Source organism: Sinocyclocheilus grahami, unplaced genomic scaffold (assembly GCF_001515645.1).
Source record: "Sinocyclocheilus grahami isolate Dianchi unplaced genomic scaffold, SAMN03320097.WGS_v1.1 scaffold61.1, whole genome shotgun sequence".
NCBI lineage: Eukaryota > Metazoa > Chordata > Actinopteri > Cypriniformes > Cyprinidae > Sinocyclocheilus > Sinocyclocheilus grahami.
In genome coordinates, this window is record NW_015505240.1 from 1,490,386 (window position 1) to 1,508,253 (window position 17,868).

Below are 17,868 nucleotides of genomic sequence, written 5' to 3' on the forward strand. Positions count from 1 at the left end.
ATTGCAAACAATTTTATCTGCGACGCCTGACCTCAGCCAGAGCTAATGGCCTCTGCTGTGAAGAATGACTTTGCTAATGGTATAAACAATAGCTCTTGTGGCTAATCTGCAGATGTTGGGGAATAAATGTCTTGTGTTCTCTCTCATAGCAATAATTGCTAATTACAGCCACACACTTCGGTGTAGACCTTGTAGCTAACAAAAAATGCATGGCGCTGTCTGGTGTGGTATTGATTAAAATCCGTCTTCTGTCCTTCTTGATTCTTTCTGTCATAGCTTGAGCTTGATATTTTAAACAGAACTATGGCTTCAGCGCATCTCTTAACCGAAGCATCACTCGCCACTTGAAACATTTGCTGATAGTGTCACAGAAAGGTGATGACGGAAGGGTTTATGAGGTTGCTATAGAGGAAGCTAGTAGTGAAATAAAAAGAAAGAGATATCTTGTATCTGATCTTGGTACAGGGAAAACAATTCTTGACGATTGCTTGCACAAGAAGAGGGTTTTCTCTCAGTTATGCATTTGACATTGTATCGTACAGCTTGATATATAGTGACAGATCCTCACAGGACCAACAGACAATCTGTTTTGATTTTCTTATACTACCATTTTATGATGTGTCATACAAAATTTTACTGTTAATCATTATCTGCACTCAAGTAGTTTGAATATTTAAAAATAATACTGTTAATACTTTTGGATTTTTAATATAATATAATATAATATATGGGGGAAGTCGTGGCCTAAAGGTTAGAGAGTCGGACTCGTAACCCAAAGGTTGTGGGTTCGAGTCTCGTACCGGCAGGGGTTGTAGGTGGGGGGAGTGAATGTACAGCGCTCTCTCCCACCTTCAATACCACGACTGAGGTGCCCTTGAGCAAGGCACCGAACCCCCACCTGCACTACGCAGCAAAAAAATGGCTGCCCACTGCTCCGGGTGTGTGTTCACGGTGTGTGTGTGTGTTCACTGCTGTGTGTGTGCACTTTGGATGGGTTAAATGCAGAGCACTAATTCCAAGTATGGGTAATGCTGTAGACTTATTTGTAATATAATATATATTAACTTTACTAATATTCCTCTACTCTTTATGTTAATAGAATATTGAATATATAATATTATTTATGATGCTGTAGACTTGTGGAACTGATGTTTTTACGGTTTGCTTTTACAAATTAAAAAATATATATATTCTTAAGTATAAAGTTTTTAAAACACTAAATAATATGGCTAAAATGATTCACAAAAGTTTGAGCTGGATTAGTAGCTGAGAAGTATGTGAGGAAGAATAAAATGAAGGATGAGGGATTTCTGTAAAGCGCCTGCTTTGAAAGTAATGTAAAAATATTTAACACTTTATAATAACTTTCATTTATAAATCATTAACAAACATGATATAATGCTTAACAGATCATTGGTTAGTTTACTTGCATAGCTAGAAATATGAGATAATGTTCTTATTAATGTTTACTAATGAACCTAATGATTAGCATATGATTATTGAATGTAAATTGAAATGCTTACAAATGTCAGTAAACTTTCAGTTAATATGATATTCATTCGTTGGTCTTTGTTTGTTGTGTAGACCTCTATTTATACATCTTAATAAATAATGTATTCATTATTTGTTCATGTTTTTTCAGTACCCAATCTAAAGTGGAAACTATTCATTATTTGCAAATGTTTACTAATCATTAATACCTTTGAGCAGTCATCTCAATGGCAAAAAGCATCCCGAAAGACCTGAATTTACCCTATTCACACATCTTTATTAATCATTTGTTCATGTTTTTGCAGTAGCCAATCTAAAGTGGAAACCATTCATCATTTGTAAATGTTTCTAACGATTATTAATCATTTAGTATCTTTATGGCCATTGGATTTTTAGCTGCTGTAACAAGGGTTGTGTAAATGGTGGCTGGTTAAGTTTAGCTAAATGCTTACTAAAGACATAACAGATTGTAATTTTGGTGCAAAAAATGTTTTTATTGCCTCGACACTCACATTAGTGTAATATTCTTCAGTTTATCATTAAATAGGATATTCCTTGAATCATAAATAAACAATTATAATACTTATAGTATTCAAACTGACCCCTTTACACTACCCTTAAACCTTTAACCAACCCTTAAACCTACCCAAACCTGTCCCTAACCGTACCCGTATCACACCTCAGTAGCAGCAAAAGTGTTGTGCATTAAAGCAAGCTTTTAATCATTTTATAACATCTGTTAAAATCATTTGTAGATTTTCAATAATTGCTTGATCGTATGGAATTGAAAGTTTAATGACATTTGTAATCATTTTAACTTCCATGAAATAATGATGAAGGTTTACATAAAGAAATACTGGGTTGTATTTATAAATGATCAGGGTCGCACAGGGCCATGTGACTTTTAATTAAAGTGTAGAATGGGAAACATTTGTTTTTGGGAAAGAAAAAAAAAAGAGAGAGAAAGACGGCCAGAGGTGAAATCCTCCTGAGTTGTGTGATCTAATTAAAAATTTAGCAGGATTAAATAACAGCGTGCCGCCTCATTAACACGGACTGCGTTTTCCAAATCTTTTCAATTTTTTGACATTTCCCATTCTTAAAAGTCTTTCTTACACAAAATTCAAATTACACACAAGAGCTATAAAACTAAATAATAGAGTCCGACAAACAGGGAAATAATTATTATTGGCTCTGTTTCCTTTTTGCAGGGAGCCAATAACGCCCAGATACGGCGAGCAGTAAAGGACACGTTTTCCAACCCTCAGTCCCCGCAGCCCTCTCCCTACAGCTCACCCAAATCCCAGCATAAAGCAAACCAGAGCTTCCTGCTCCCTGGATGGGAAATGAGAATAGCACCCAATGGACGGCCGTTCTTCATCGACCACAACAGCAGAACCACCACATGGGTAAGACAAACACTCACGAAATCTCTTCCAAACCTAGTGAAGTTCATGGTGAGGGCAATCCCAGAATGCTTTGTAATGACCTTTCAGGAAAAAAAATGCAAGATGGCCGTGAGTGAAAAAGATGAAATGTTCACTATAAATTATTTATATATAGCTTTACCTAATTATAAATCAGGCTTAGTAGCATGTAATGGCAGACTCTGTTGTAATCATAATAGTTGTAAGTGTACTGTTTTGAGATGCTGGAGCATGGCAGCTTTTTAGGTTTTGGAACAGTGCTGCAGTTCCATTTGCTGACATAACTATGGTTTATATGCAGCTGCTATCATTAAGCATTTGTTTACTATGATACAAATACCGTCAGTTGTTTAACCTGGAGCTTGACTGGTTGGCTTCACCTGCACTGTCTGCTCTCTGCTGTAGAGTTTTCAAAGAATATTTTATTTTATTTTATTTTATTGTGCATAATGAATGTGCATAATGAATTGTGCAATTTTTATTGTTGTAGTCTAATGATTATTTTTATTGCTTAATGCTATAATTACTTTACAATGTGTATAATTTGCACAACATTATGTATTTCTCAAATGTGTCTCCAATTAGGGTTGTTAAAATAACTCTTTTTACTTTAAATAAAATAAAAAATTAAATAAACATAAAAAATTATATTTATATATACAATTATAAAACTAAATCAATAATAAATGAGAATAGCTTTGGCAACTTCAGGCAGTTCCTTTGACCTCGTGATTCTCATTTGCTCTGACATGCACTGTGAGTTGTAAGGTCTTATATAGACAGGTGTGTGGCTTTTCTAATCAAGTCCAATCAGTATAATCACACACAGCTGGACTCAAATGAAGGTGTAGAACCATCTCAAGGATGATCAGAAGAAATGGACAGCACCTGAGTTAAATATATGAGTGTCACAGCAAAGGGTCTGAATACTTAGGACCATGTGATATTTCAGTTTTTCTTTTTTAATAAATCTGCAAAAATGTCAACAATTCTGTGTTTTTCTGTCAATATGGGGTGTTGTGTGTACATTAATGAGGAAAAAAAAAATAACTTAAATGAGTTTAGCAAATGGCTGCAATATAACAAAGACTGAAAAATTTAAGGGGGTCTGAATACTTTCCGTACCCACTGTATATATATATATACACATACTACACTTAAAACTAAACTACAATTTAAATATAAACAGAAAATATTTAAAAAATTCAAAACATTACCAAAAACTATAATAGTATATCATGTATACTAAAATAATGCTGTCTCCAAAGCAAACTTCTAATTTATTAAAATAATAATAATAAAAATAATCAGTAATAATAATACATTTAGTGGTTGCCATTTTCTCAAATGTTTACAAGTAAGATCTGATATTTTAAATGTTTCTCTTTTGCCTACGTTAAGATGCGTGAAAGGTATTTGGGGAAAAAAGACTTTCACAGATACGCACACACCAACACACACAGTCTTGCTCATAATTGCACACTTCAGTGCCCCATAGCTGGAGGGAGGCCCCGGGTGATGCAGACCTGATACGCTGAGAATCAGTGTGCCACCTGGTGTCTGACAGAGGATCTGCAGCTTCTCTCCTGTGCCCTAATTTCCCTCAGCACAGGCTCGCCTTTGTCCATTTCTGTGTCAAATGTTTTGCATCCTCTTTTGAGGTTGTTTGTAATTGGACAGGTTTACGATGAAAACAAATTGATTTTCTCTTCTTTGCACGATTGCTTATAATAGTACGTTGTGGTTTACAAAGTATGTCTTCATTAAATCCTGCTTGTGCTTTTGAAATGTCCACAGAGAAGACTAAAAAGTTCACCATGTGTAATTACTGCATAATCTCCCCATGAGACGAAAAAGAAACACAATCATTCCAGTATTACTTCCTTATTGTCAGAAGAACTGCATTTTGGCAGCAGACAGCAAATGCAATTTACTGCTAAACGAGGATAAAGCCTTCTGGGAAAATTTGAGCATGTCTCAACCTCTCTCTCTCTTTCTCTTTTTCTCTTTTCAGGAAGATCCTCGCTTAAAGTATCCCGTTCACATGAGGACAAAAGCATCCCTGGACCCTGGCGACCTCGGCCCACTTCCTGTGAGTATAAACAGAGTGGTGCTGAGCAATATTACCCACAAATCCCAGCTCTTTCAACAGCCTTGTGTGACATGTGTCCTTGTGTTGTGACACAGCGATGTCATACGAGAACCGCGAAACGAATTCAATCTGCAAAGCAAAAAATAGGATTAAGTCTGACAATTGAATGGGAAAACCGTAACTAATAACACAACAGCAGGAATTTGGCTGTGGCGTTTTGTGGATTTCTTTGTTGATGTCCTCAAGCTGTTGTAAACGAACAATGCTACAAAAATTTGACAGTGGATTAGCTCATCTGAGATCTTTGTTTTTTTTTTTATACCTATAATGAAATTTGTCCAAGAACAGTAATAAAATCTAGTCCAAAATGAACACTTGATAAGAGCCAAAATTGCCTTTGGCAAGTAAATGCAGTGCTCGCTGGTTGGCTGGTAACTTTATAAGGAAATGCAACACAATACAATTTACAATAACAGCAATATGCAGGATTGTATCCAGATATAAAAGGATTTGCTAAAGAAAAGCTGTTGTGACTTGTGTAGCAAAGTTTATCTGTGTATTAACAATGTTCTTTTTTTTTCCCTACGGAACTCCATGTGGCAATACGTGAAATGTACTCAATTTAAATGGAAATAGGAGAAGCGAATGACGTTTTGTGTTGTCACCTCATTTCACTTCAGAGTCTGGCTTATCAGAAGAACCTCACAAGGGTGCAAAAATATTCTAAATATTCCCATATTCTAAATAATAAATAATCATGTTTATATATTGACAAAAATATGTTTTCAAGTAATATTTATATTTATGAGCAGTAAAAAAAAAAAGTCAAATTAAAATTAATTTTTGAACCCAAGGAATAATGCATCCCTGGTGATACTGTAGCACAAATGCTGTTGCTGTTGCAGTATCTCATACAGTATGATGAGATTGTGAGGAGTTTTTTTTCCACCTAGGAAAGCTATTTAGATGCCAGTGTTTGGTAATCACACCTTCTCTTCTCAGGTTTTCAGTGGAAATACGTGCCAGCAAACAGGGACTAATCTAATAAACATCTATTTTCGTGCTTGTTTTCATGTAATGTTGAAAATGCCATGCAAGTAAATTTAAAAGTAGCATTTCTGTGATTTCAAAACAGAGATTTTTTTATTACACACTCTTATATCAAATGTCTAAGAATTGTAGTACTTTAACTTGTTTCAGTTAGTTGCCAAAGCAACATCACTAATTTTCGTTTAAGTTTATAATCTAATATTTATATTTTATTTTATTGAATCTTTATTTAAATTGATATTAGTAGTTTTAGTTAACAGTAACAACTGGTACATTCACACGTTTTGTATATGATTTTTCTTCTTTTTAAAAACTCTGTATAAATGATTCCCACTGCATTGACTGTAGCTCTGTCTCACAAGCTGGTGGTGTGTGGTAGAAGACTAGTTAGGTACGCAGGAGCTAAACCATTAAGGGCCTTGTAGGCAAGTAATAATATTTTGTAACTGATATGGAACTTAATAGGTAGCCAGTGCAGAGACTGTAAAATTGGGGTAATATGATCATATTTTTAGACTCTAGCCGCTGCATTTTGGACTACCTGTAGCTTGTTTATTGAAGATGCAGGACAATCACCTAGCAGTGCATTACAATAGTCCAGTCTAGAGGTCATGAATGCATGAACTAGCTTCATAGGGATATCAGAATATTAAGTTTTAAGCTTTAAACCAAACCAACAAGATAAATCATAACATCGGTTTCAAAAGCAAAAAATATTTGTTAATCAGGAAAAAGAGGTAAAAAACTTTTTTTAAAACTTGTGCGCCTATGAGGAAATGAATGAACTGTTCTCATGAATCAATGTAAATAATACAAGTAATCTGGGTTTTGTGTCCTTTTCAATTATTTTATTGTCATTATCTTTTATGGTCTAGTGCTACATTAATTAAAATGGTAAATAGCTAATGTTATGTAGTTTCTGCTAGCCTGACTGATTACCCATTTCTGTGGTAATTTGTGGTTAATATAATACATTAAAATCAGTGATTCTCAGCTTGTACCAGTGGCCGAATGTAGTACCTACCTACCTATTTTATTTTATTTTATTTTTAAAATGCATAAATGGCAAGAAAAGTATAATTTATCTGCCTAACACATGGATTAATAACTAGGCCAAATGCTGAATAAGTGGCAGAAGGATTTTCAACAAAATATAGGGTTTTGGGTTGTGACCCACCAAAAATTACAACAAACTGAAGTATTTACATAAGCATATATCATTACTTTACAATTGCAGAACTCTTGGTAGGTGTGTGTTTTAAAAGATACACATCAATACAACCCTAAACTGGATTTTTACTTCCAGAACCCATCTTTTGAGCTCTGTTTGTCCTGTCTGTCTCCATTTTTCTCTCTTTATATTTCCCCCTGCACGTATCTCGTATCTGGTTGTGTTGATTATCATTTATCCATCCGTCATCCTTCCTCTTCTCTGCATCCTCCACACCTGCACAGTGTGCATCCTGTGCTTCATTCGATGCCAGTTTTGGTTGATGCCCATTCAGCACGTGAGCGCTTGTCTTCAGTGCTGGCTCAGAGTCTCTCATTCGTAAACGAAGGTCTTGTCCCCTCTCCGGATCCCATGTGTGGGTCATCAAACAGCTTACCTTGATGTCGTGGGTTATGAATTGTTGGCCTGTTTGGATGTGTATCCCTGGCTGTGATTTTTGTCAGGCCTGACGGTTTCTTGTGATGTTGGTATCGACGTGGGTTTGCAGCTCTCGGGGGTCTCCGCTCTCAAAAGAGGGGAAGTGTGTGAATGCGTGTGTGTGTGTGTGTGTGTGTCAGAGTGAGAGTGAATAAATGATGTCTCTTCTGCATGCTAGTGGAACTCTGTCGTGGAAGCTCTCCCACACTGAACCGAGGAATCGTCATATGTTTCTGTTCCTTCCTCCCGTCACATTATCTGTTTCAGTTGTTGTGTTGATGTATCAGTGGTGTATCAGGTCTGGTGGGTTCGTCTGATCTTAATGTCACTCTTTTTCTCTGAATCTCCGCAGCCTGGGTGGGAGGAACGAGTGCACGCAGACGGGAGAACCTTTTACATCGACCATAGTAAGGACACTCATTTATTGACAAAATAAGCAGACACATTTGAGTGCAAAATTTAAACCTTAAGCTAACATGTTAACTTAAAGGCATGTTTATCCAAAAATGTTTGTTGTTCCAAACCTGCATGAATTTTTTTCTTCTTTTGTTCAACAGATGAAAGAATCTCATACAGGTTTCATTTTGGGGTGAACTATCACTTTAAGTTATTAAAAATATTATATTTAACACATACACTAATATTTATGGTCTAAAATTACTTTTCATTTTCCTTTCCAAAGTATTCTAAATATTTTATACTTTTGGCAGCAATTAAGTTTTATACATGGTTTAAAAGAACTGTTTTCATTTTGAATATATTTTGAAATCTATTTAAAATAAAACACAAAATTCAACATTTCGTTCTGCTTTATATGGTCAGAAATTACAATTATTTTATGCTATTGACAGCGATAGTTTTTAACAATAAAACTTCTCTTTTTTTATTTTTTTTATTTTGAATGTCTTTACATCACTGTAAACGTACTGTAATACTGGGTAGAAGTTTTTATTCAATTTTGGAGTTTGAAACTCTGCTTTAAAATTTGGCCAAAATGAGATGGAATCCAGCATAGTTTTGCAGTCTACTCTTGGGAACTATAATCCAGCTGCCTTCTGTTTTACACAAACACTAATGCAGGTTCCATTCACAGATATGCTCTCAAGTTCCTATTTGTTGTTTTGTCTCAGTAACTTTATTCTGTGCTGTGTGATCAATATCCATTTAGATGTTTAAGGTAATACTTAGTTGGGAGATCATTTTACTCATGCATCATTAAACTCGGACATGCCCTCGGTGTCCGTCACAACACGGGTGTGTTCAAGCACTGCTGAGTCTGCTGCTGTGGTCGATATACAGGTGCATCTCAATAAATTAGAATGTCATGGAAAAGTTCATTTATTTCAGTAATTCAACTCAAATTGTGAAACTCGTGTATTAAATAAATTCAGTGCACACAGACTGAAGTAGTTTAAGTCTTTGGTTCTTTTAATTGTGATGATTTTGGCTCACATTTAACAAAAACCCACCAATTCACTATCTCAACCAATTAGAAAATGGTGGCATACCAATCAGCTAATCAACTCAAAACACCTGCAAAGGTTTCCTGAGCCTTCAAAATGGTCTCTCAGTTTGGTTCACTAGGCTACACAATCATGGGGAAGACTGCTGATCTGACAGTTGTCCAGAAGACAATCATTGACACCCTTCACAAGGAGGGTAAGCCACAAACATTCATTGCCAAAGAAGATGACTGTTCACAGAGTGCTGTATCCAAGCATGTTAACAGAAAGTTGAGTGGACGGAAAAAGTGTGGAAGAAAAATATGCACAACCGACTGAGAGAACCGCAGCCTTAGGAGGATTGTCCAGCAAAATCGATTCAAGAATTTGAGTGAACTTCACAAGGATCATGCAAAAGGAGCCCCTACCAAGTATTGAGTACATGTACAGTAAATTAACATACTTTCCAGAAGGCCAACAATTCACTAAAAAATTTTTTTTATTGGTCTTATGAAGTATTCTAATTTGTTGAGATAGTGAATTGGTGGGTTTTTGTTAAATGTGAGCCAAAATCATCACAATTAAAAGAACCAAAGACTTAAACTACTTCAGTCTGTGTGCATTGAATTTATTTAATATACGAGTTTCACAATTTGAGTTGAATTACTGAAATAAATGAACTTTTCCATGACATTCTAATTTATTGAGATGCACCTGTACACCTGTTTTGTTTGTCAGCTCCACACATTCACAAATGACATCAAGTGTTTGCCAGGTCCAGTGGTGTCTACACTGATTTATGTTGAACCACCACATTGAAAGTTTGTTAAATTAACAAATTTCTTTTAAAAGGGCAGCTAGTTTTCTGTAAATGTGAGGCTTATAAAATTCCTCTTCTCTCCATCAGACACCAAAAAAACGCAGTGGGAAGACCCTCGCCTCCAGAGTCCCGCCATAACTGGACCTGTGAGTGTACTTTTATTCTCCATCACAGTCTTTCTATTGTTCTGTCTCTGTTCTCCTATAACACTTGTGGCTTTTTGTTATAAAAAAAAATTGGTAGAGAATACAAGGAGATTTGTCAGGAGTAGGAGAAAAAAATACTTACGATTACACCTACAATTAAAATGCAAAATTACAATTTTTTTAATGGCTAATTTTTAGTTTTGATTGTTTTACTATTAGTATTATTATTAATAGTAATAAGAAATAATTCTCATTTTTCACAATGATCCTCATTACTGCAATATTGAAATTTTTATTGCATTACAGTTAAAAATTTTATAGAATCCTTTTCTTTTTTTTTACTGATTAAATTAGAGGTATTACAACATAAAAATTACTTGTTTTTACAATAGAATAAAATTAAAAAGCTATGTCACAATGCAAAATAGAGGCCATTTTTTTGTTTAAATGTTTTATTCGTTTAAAAAAATACTGTGTGTGTGTGTGTGTGTGTGTGTGTGTGTGTGTTGATGTTCTTTTGAAAACATTTCTAATTATTTCCAAACTCATGTTTGCCTTCTTGCTTGTCCATTGGTACAAGTCCCCCCACTGATCAAGTTTCAGTTTTAGTTTTAGTTTTATTGTATTAATTTGTTTATTTATTTGTCTTCTCTTAGGCGGTGCCGTATTCCAGAGAATTCAAGCAGAAGTATGACTACTTCAGAAAGAAGTTAAAGAAACCGGTAAGAAACTAAGCATTTTCAGAGACATTACAGTGAGCTCTTTCCTGTCACATACTGTATTCCTAGACACTCTAATTTATTCTGTGTGAAATCCCTGTCGAGGAGTGATTTTTTCTTCTTTTTTTTTTAATTGGATGTTAAATTGTTCTTCATACGACAGAAACGCATTCCTTTACACTGCTGTGATTGTTTCAAGCCTTCATATTACATTTAAATGTTAGTCACTAACCGTGAGCTTCAGGTTATTATTTTGTGATTTTAATCATCCAAATATCATAAATTCCAGGATGCATCTGTATGTTACTCGAATCTCTCTCTCCCCCACAGGCAGATATTCCGAACCGTTTTGAGATGAAACTGCACAGGAATAACATCTTGGAGGAGTCGTACAGACGAATCATGTCCATGAAGAGACCCGACAGTCTGAAGGCCCGACTGTGGATCGAGTTTGAATCGGAGAAAGGCCTCGACTATGGTGGCGTGGCCAGAGAATGGTTCTTCCTGCTCTCCAAGGAGATGTTTAACCCTTATTATGGGCTGTTTGAGTACTCGGCCACGTAAGTATCTATGTGTTTGTACACTACAGTTTTGTGTTTTGTCAAGTTTGAACTTCTTTGGCAGATTTGCTCAAACTGGCACATAAATCCTGAACCACCCACCTCCACTTCTCGCCTCTTATCCGTATCCCCTTTTAGTGTGCATCCCAGAGGCTTTACTAGCACGTCAGACTTCAGGGCTCCAGACTGCGACTAAAAAGGTCGCGTCCATTTGCAACCAAAAATATTCATTTGCGAGTTAAGTTTTTGCTGAGGTCGCCACTGGCGACTATATATAGCCTATTTACATGTTATAACTTAAAATTTTCCTGATTGTTTTGCGATCACATCTTTTATTATGTTCACGTATTAAACTGAGACGATGCACATCAAAGTTTTAGTGGAAAAAAAGAGTTTCAAACAGTCCTTATCTCTGCCGCACAGCAGCATTGTCGCACACCTGCTAAACGCAGCTCAGTCGTGCAGCGCGAGAGAGATCGAAATGACGTGTGAAGTGAAAGTGCAGAAAAGCAGTGTCTATTTCGTGCACAACTTGAACAAACTACAACAGGTAAAGCTGTCAGCTGTTCAGCTTAACAATTCTCGTTTATTATTACTTATTATTATTACTAACGACATTATTAACTGTCTTGATCTTTACTTTGAAAGCTGAAGCTGCGATTATGGTAAGGGGCATTACATTTCCGACGTGTGCTTGTGGTGTTCGGCCAATCACAATGCACTGGGTCAGCTGGCCAATCAGAGCAGACTGCGCTTGTCAAAGGAGGGGGCTTTGTTGAAAACGACGTGTTTGAGAGAGACGGGGCATAGAGGACCTACAATAATGTACAGTATTTGAAAAATAATGTGTTTTTTGAACATTAAAGCATGTCAACATATTCTGTTACACCAAATACACAAAATAATGATCTTTAAAATAGCATCATATGACCCCTTTAAAGAACAATCTCTTTCTCAATTTTTTTATAATCTGAAGAACCTTCTTTCGCCACAAAGAACCTTTTGTTAAACGTAAAGGTTCTTCAGATGTTAAAGGTTCTTTATGAAAACATTTAGACAAAAAAAGTTCTTCTATGGCATCGTGAAGCACCTTTATATTTTTAAGAGTGTATGACAACATTTACAGGATACATTGAGGAGCCCAAACTACACTCAGTGGCCAAGTGATGCATATATGGTCCACGATATTGGTACAGATTCTGTGTAATGAACAATTATTTGTGACTGTATATTTCAAGTTGGAAAAGACATTTAGTTCCCACTTTAAGTGAACCTTAGTTCTCAGGTCATCTACAAGATGGATTAAAATGCTGATAAAGTCAAGAAAAGATGAGACATAAACACATGACAGTATGCTTGAAATGTTAAAATGTAAAAAATAATAATAATAACATATGTTTATTCTGTGGCACCTAAAAAAATTATTTGCCACCTAAGTTTTTTTCTTATAGGAGCCAATGGCTCCTTACTCGATTTTTTTGTCTGGAGCCCTGAGACTTACTAGCTTCCTTTGCAATTCTTAGTTCAGTTTTAATGGTGTTTTGTAGTTGTGACATGATTTAGCTGTGAGCAGGCATCTCTATTTTTTGCTCATCAAGATTTTTTTTTATTATTGCGTCACATATTTTTATTTTATTTTATAATCTGTTTATTTTGTTGTTGTTTTTTATCTGTCTATCTGCCTATGTCAATCTGTTAGAGTTTTTGTCTATCTTTATTTATCTATCTATATCCATATGTCTGTCTTCCTGTCTATGTATATGTGTCTGTCTGTCTATTTATCTATGTATTTACATGTGTGCATATATATATATATATATATATTAGTCTGTGTGTATGTCTATTTCTCTCTCTGTATATCTGTCAGTCTATAAATATCTGTCTGTCTGTCTATAAATATATCTGTCTCTGTGTCTATATATATCCGTCTGTCTGTGTGTCTGTCTGGCTGTCTGTATTGTTGTTCTGAAAGAAGAAAGCATTTACTGTGTTACAGAGCTGGTCTCTTATCTTGTTATCTCCCCCCACTGACACTCATTAGAGGACACAGCAGAGCTGGCATCATAATTCATTCATTTAACGTCTCCCTTCTGTCTGTCTGCAGAGATAACTACACCCTTCAGATCAATCCAAACTCTGGCCTCTGTAATGAGGATCACCTCTCATACTTCAAGTTCATCGGTCGGGTGGCTGGCATGGCTGTGTATCACGGAAAGCTGTTAGACGGTACATAAGCCTGTTATTTAAGAGACGATCAGAAGCTTTTTCATGTGACACTTTCTCTATTTTATAGTTGACCTTTCATAATTGAATTATTATTATTTATTTTTTTTTGGAGGTTTGACTTGTAGTTGCTTTTCCCTGTTACAAACAGAAATGCATTCTTGTTTTTTTGCAGGTTTCTTCATCAGACCGTTCTATAAAATGATGCTGGTGAAACAGATCACACTGAATGATATGGAGTCAGTGGTGCGTTAACACACACAGACACACACACACACGCACCAATTTTAAGATATACCTAACCTAACTCAGAAACCTCATAAAACAGAATTCTCATTGAAATCTGTTGTTTAAAGGCGTTGATTTGAAGTTAGTGTGTGACGTGTATACTTCTCATTTTTCCTCATTTCTGTTTTACATTTATGTACACCATGTAGGACAGTGAATACTACAACTCTCTCAAGTGGATTCTGGAAAACGACCCCACAGAACTGGACTTGCGGTTCTGCATTGATGAGGACAACTTTGGACAGGTAACACCATTATGTGTCTAAATGTATGTTTTTGTTGAAGTGTGAGTCATTTTAAATGAGAAAATGTAATTGTAAAATGTTTTATATTTATAGACATATCAGGTGGATTTAAAGCCAAGCGGATCAGACATGGTTGTAACCAATGACAACAAAAAAGAATACATAGAGTGAGTTGCTCTCTTGCTCTACTTGTAAATTACTACATATAGCATCTTATACCAACAAAATCTTTGTTTTTGTTGTTGTTTTTTCTGCACAGTCTGGTGATTCAGTGGCGGTTTGTGAACCGGGTCCAGAAACAGATGAACGCCTTTTTGGAGGTACATGATCAAATCACACAATAAAAATGTATCTGTAGTTCCAGCTATTGCCACTAGGTGGTAGCAGAAGTTAGATAATTCCTTATAGCTAAAGATGCTATATTGACATGCAATGATTTGATCATGTTTCACATATCTGTTTCACAGGGCTTCACCGAACTCATTCCCATTGACTTGATAAAGATTTTTGATGAAAACGAACTGGAGGTAACAACTTACCACATAGTATTACTCTGTATGTCGTTGTCATGGAGACTGAATCCTCCATGTCCAAGACTTTCATAGAATTATATATATATATATTAATAAAAGCCTGTATTTTGTTGAATGAATTGGCTCTTCTCACATGAGCACACAGCAATGCATTTCTGTTCAGGTTGTTTTTTGCATAGTGGGGGAAAGCCACACTTAAACCCATCATTGTGGCAAATAATAATAAACGAATAAAGACAGACTGTGCAGTATATATTATGGTATAAATGTCAGCCAGTAGAGGTTCTGCTGCTGTACTATTTATACTGCAATGTATCATCTGCATGATTTTTACGATGTGAAGTGGGGTTTTTTTTTTTTTGTTCTAATACCTGATTTATAGTTTAGCAATTATCTTATTCCTATTTTCAAATAAAGAAAATAATCAAATAAAATAATGTACTTTTAAGTATATGAAACATTTGGGGTACTATATAGTATACACCATATTATACAGGAGTTATTATATATACACATAAGCACACGCACAAACAACTGTTAAAAATTTAAGGGTCAGTATGAATTTTTTAAATTTTAATTCTTTTTTTTTTTTATTTTAATTATTACTTTTACTTAGCAAGGACAATCAAAAGTGTCACTAAAGACATTTAAAATGTTACAAAAGATCAAAATGTATTATTGTTTTCACAAAAAAATATTAGGCAGCACAACTTTTTTTAATTAATTTTTTATATTGATAAGAATAATTTTTCTTGAGTACCAAATCAGCATATTAGAATGATTTCTGAAGGATCATGTGACACTGAAGACTGGAGTAATGATGCTGAAAATTCTGCTTTGCCATTGCAGGATTTATTTTTTTAATATATATATATATATATATATTTAAAAAATATAATAGAAAAGAGTGTTCCAATTTTTTTTTTTAAGTTGTAATAAAATTTCACAATATTACTGAATTTATTTTTTATCAAAAAGGCAGCCTTGGTGAGCATAAAAACATTAAAAAACAAACAAAAATCATACCCACCCTAAACTGTGTTTATAATGCTTTCTGAAATGCAGTAGTTGATTTTGGTCTGTGTGTGTTTATTGTGCTGTATTCTCTGTCTCCAGCTGCTGATGTGTGGTCTGGGTGACGTGGACGTCAATGACTGGAGGCAGCACACCGTCTATAAGAATAGCTACTGTCCTAATCACCCTGTGATCCAGTGGTTCTGGAAGGTATGGAGAAGCATGTAGCCTGTGTGTTTTGTGTGCATTTATAACAATAGTAAAGTCGCCTGAACTATGAAATAATACAAATGTAGCGACTAAAAAATGTTTTAACAAATCAAAACAATCTTATGTTTGATATTAACTACAGGTTTGCATCCTGGGATGATGATCTCAAACTAATGTATTTTATAAAAAGTTAGTTTTGCAAAGAAATTTATATTTAGTCATGAATGCATATTTTTCTTCAAAATTAATTTCAGGCGTTTAAACAAACCTTTAGAACAAAAGATTTTAAAGATCATGGGAAACAAATTCAGTCAAGTGTGTCCAAACTTTTGTATGCATGAGTGTGTCTGACCCCATGCCAAGTGCACTGCGGGCAGTTACCGATCAAAGTCTGTTTGATGTGAGGCTCATCGAGTGTTTACTCTGATGAAAGAGTCACGGAGCGCATTATGAACTTCTTATCAGCAGTCTGGAGACAGACTTGCTCTTTCTACAAACACACACACACACACGAACATACATACAGATTTACTCTCCAATGCATATATGCAGCAAATGTGTTATATTTGAAACTTGATTTCAAGTATGTGTTAAATTAGGCACAAATTTCTTTAGCTGTAAAGTAAATCTGTCAGATCAGAGCTGCACATCTAGAGAGACCGATTTTCTGATCCTCTTCCCTCCTCTCATCCCCATAAATTCATGTGCTTTCACAACTGTTTCTGTGAAAAAATATATGGCAAAAATGCCAAACACTAAAACAAAAGTCATACAGAATCCAATATTTTTAAATAAATCTAGATGTGATTAATACATTTAGATATAGAATATGAATATTTTTTAACAATCAAGCAACCATATCCTAATGCAGTCAACTTGCACATTAAGTAGATCAGCTTTAAGTGGAGTTTTTCTACTGATGCTTATTTGAATGGAATTCTCGGGGTATTTATTTCGAGAGAAAAACTACCTTTGTTCCCTTACATGGTTGTTTTGAGAACTCATTTCCTGGAAAATGTTTTCCTTACTGCTAGTATAAACAGATGAAAGTTATTGGTATCAACTATGTCTCTCTCCATCTCTGCTCAGGCCGTGTTGTTAATGGATGCTGAAAAGCGGATCAGACTTTTGCAGTTTGTCACTGGAACATCCAGAGTGCCAATGAATGGCTTTGCTGAACTCTACGGTAAATAATGCTCTACTGTGCCACATATAATATAATATAAATATTATACAATACAATACATATGTGTATGTGTGTGCTATTTTGTAAATGTACGTATGTTTTTCAGAAAATGTCGCTGGCGTTGTTTTTGTACTATCATTTCTCTTGACGATTTAACGTGTTTGTAGCAGCTTTCTCTGTTTTCAGATTTTAGCGTTTCCCTTTGAGACTTGTATAATGAATTGGCTCCATTCCTAATTGGTCTTTGACGAGTCACGTGATCTTTTGCAGGTTCCAATGGGCCCCAGTTGTTTACTATCGAGCAGTGGGGGACACCTGACAAACTCCCTCGTGCTCATACCTGGTAAGAGGGATTTGACCGCTTTATTTACTCAAACATCTACAGGTGCATCTCAATAAATTAGAATGTCGTGGAAAAGTTCATTTATTTCAGTAATTCAACTCAAATTGTGACACTCGTGTATTAAATCAATTCAATGCACACAAACTGAAGTAGTTTAAGTCTTTGGTTCTTTTAATTGGGATGATTTTGGCTCACATTTAACAAAAACCCACCAATTCACTATCTCAACAAACTAGAATATGGTGACATGCCAATCAGCTAATCAACTCAAAACACCTACAAAGGTTTCCTGAGCCTTCAAAATGGTCTCTCAGTTTGGTTCACTAGGCTACACAATCATGGGGAAGACTGCTGATCTGACAGTTGTCCAGAAGACAATCATTGACACCCTTCACAAGGAGGGTAAGCCACAAACATTCATTGCCAAAGAA

The 17,868-nt window shown here is 35.3% G+C and overlaps 1 protein-coding gene across 3 annotated transcripts in view; it reads left to right on the forward strand.

The window, feature by feature from the left end:
* Positions 1 to 17,441, forward strand: part of LOC107584553 (E3 ubiquitin-protein ligase NEDD4-like) — a 73,133-nt gene extending 55,692 nt beyond the window's left edge. For all 3 annotated transcript variants that reach the window (XM_016271221.1, XM_016271222.1, XM_016271220.1), the window contains 15 exons: positions 2,703 to 2,900; positions 4,933 to 5,010; positions 8,061 to 8,115; positions 10,058 to 10,116; positions 10,773 to 10,838; positions 11,166 to 11,395; positions 13,500 to 13,621; positions 13,794 to 13,864; positions 14,056 to 14,151; positions 14,245 to 14,318; positions 14,411 to 14,471; positions 14,619 to 14,678; positions 15,801 to 15,908; positions 16,998 to 17,094; positions 17,365 to 17,441. In XM_016271221.1, coding sequence (XP_016126707.1) covers positions 2,703 to 2,900; positions 4,933 to 5,010; positions 8,061 to 8,115; positions 10,058 to 10,116; positions 10,773 to 10,838; positions 11,166 to 11,395; positions 13,500 to 13,621; positions 13,794 to 13,864; positions 14,056 to 14,151; positions 14,245 to 14,318; positions 14,411 to 14,471; positions 14,619 to 14,678; positions 15,801 to 15,908; positions 16,998 to 17,094; positions 17,365 to 17,441 — 1,452 coding nt within the window. The remainder of the gene's footprint in view (positions 1 to 2,702; positions 2,901 to 4,932; positions 5,011 to 8,060; positions 8,116 to 10,057; positions 10,117 to 10,772; positions 10,839 to 11,165; positions 11,396 to 13,499; positions 13,622 to 13,793; positions 13,865 to 14,055; positions 14,152 to 14,244; positions 14,319 to 14,410; positions 14,472 to 14,618; positions 14,679 to 15,800; positions 15,909 to 16,997; positions 17,095 to 17,364) is intronic.
* The last annotated feature ends 427 nt before the right edge of the window (positions 17,442 to 17,868 follow it).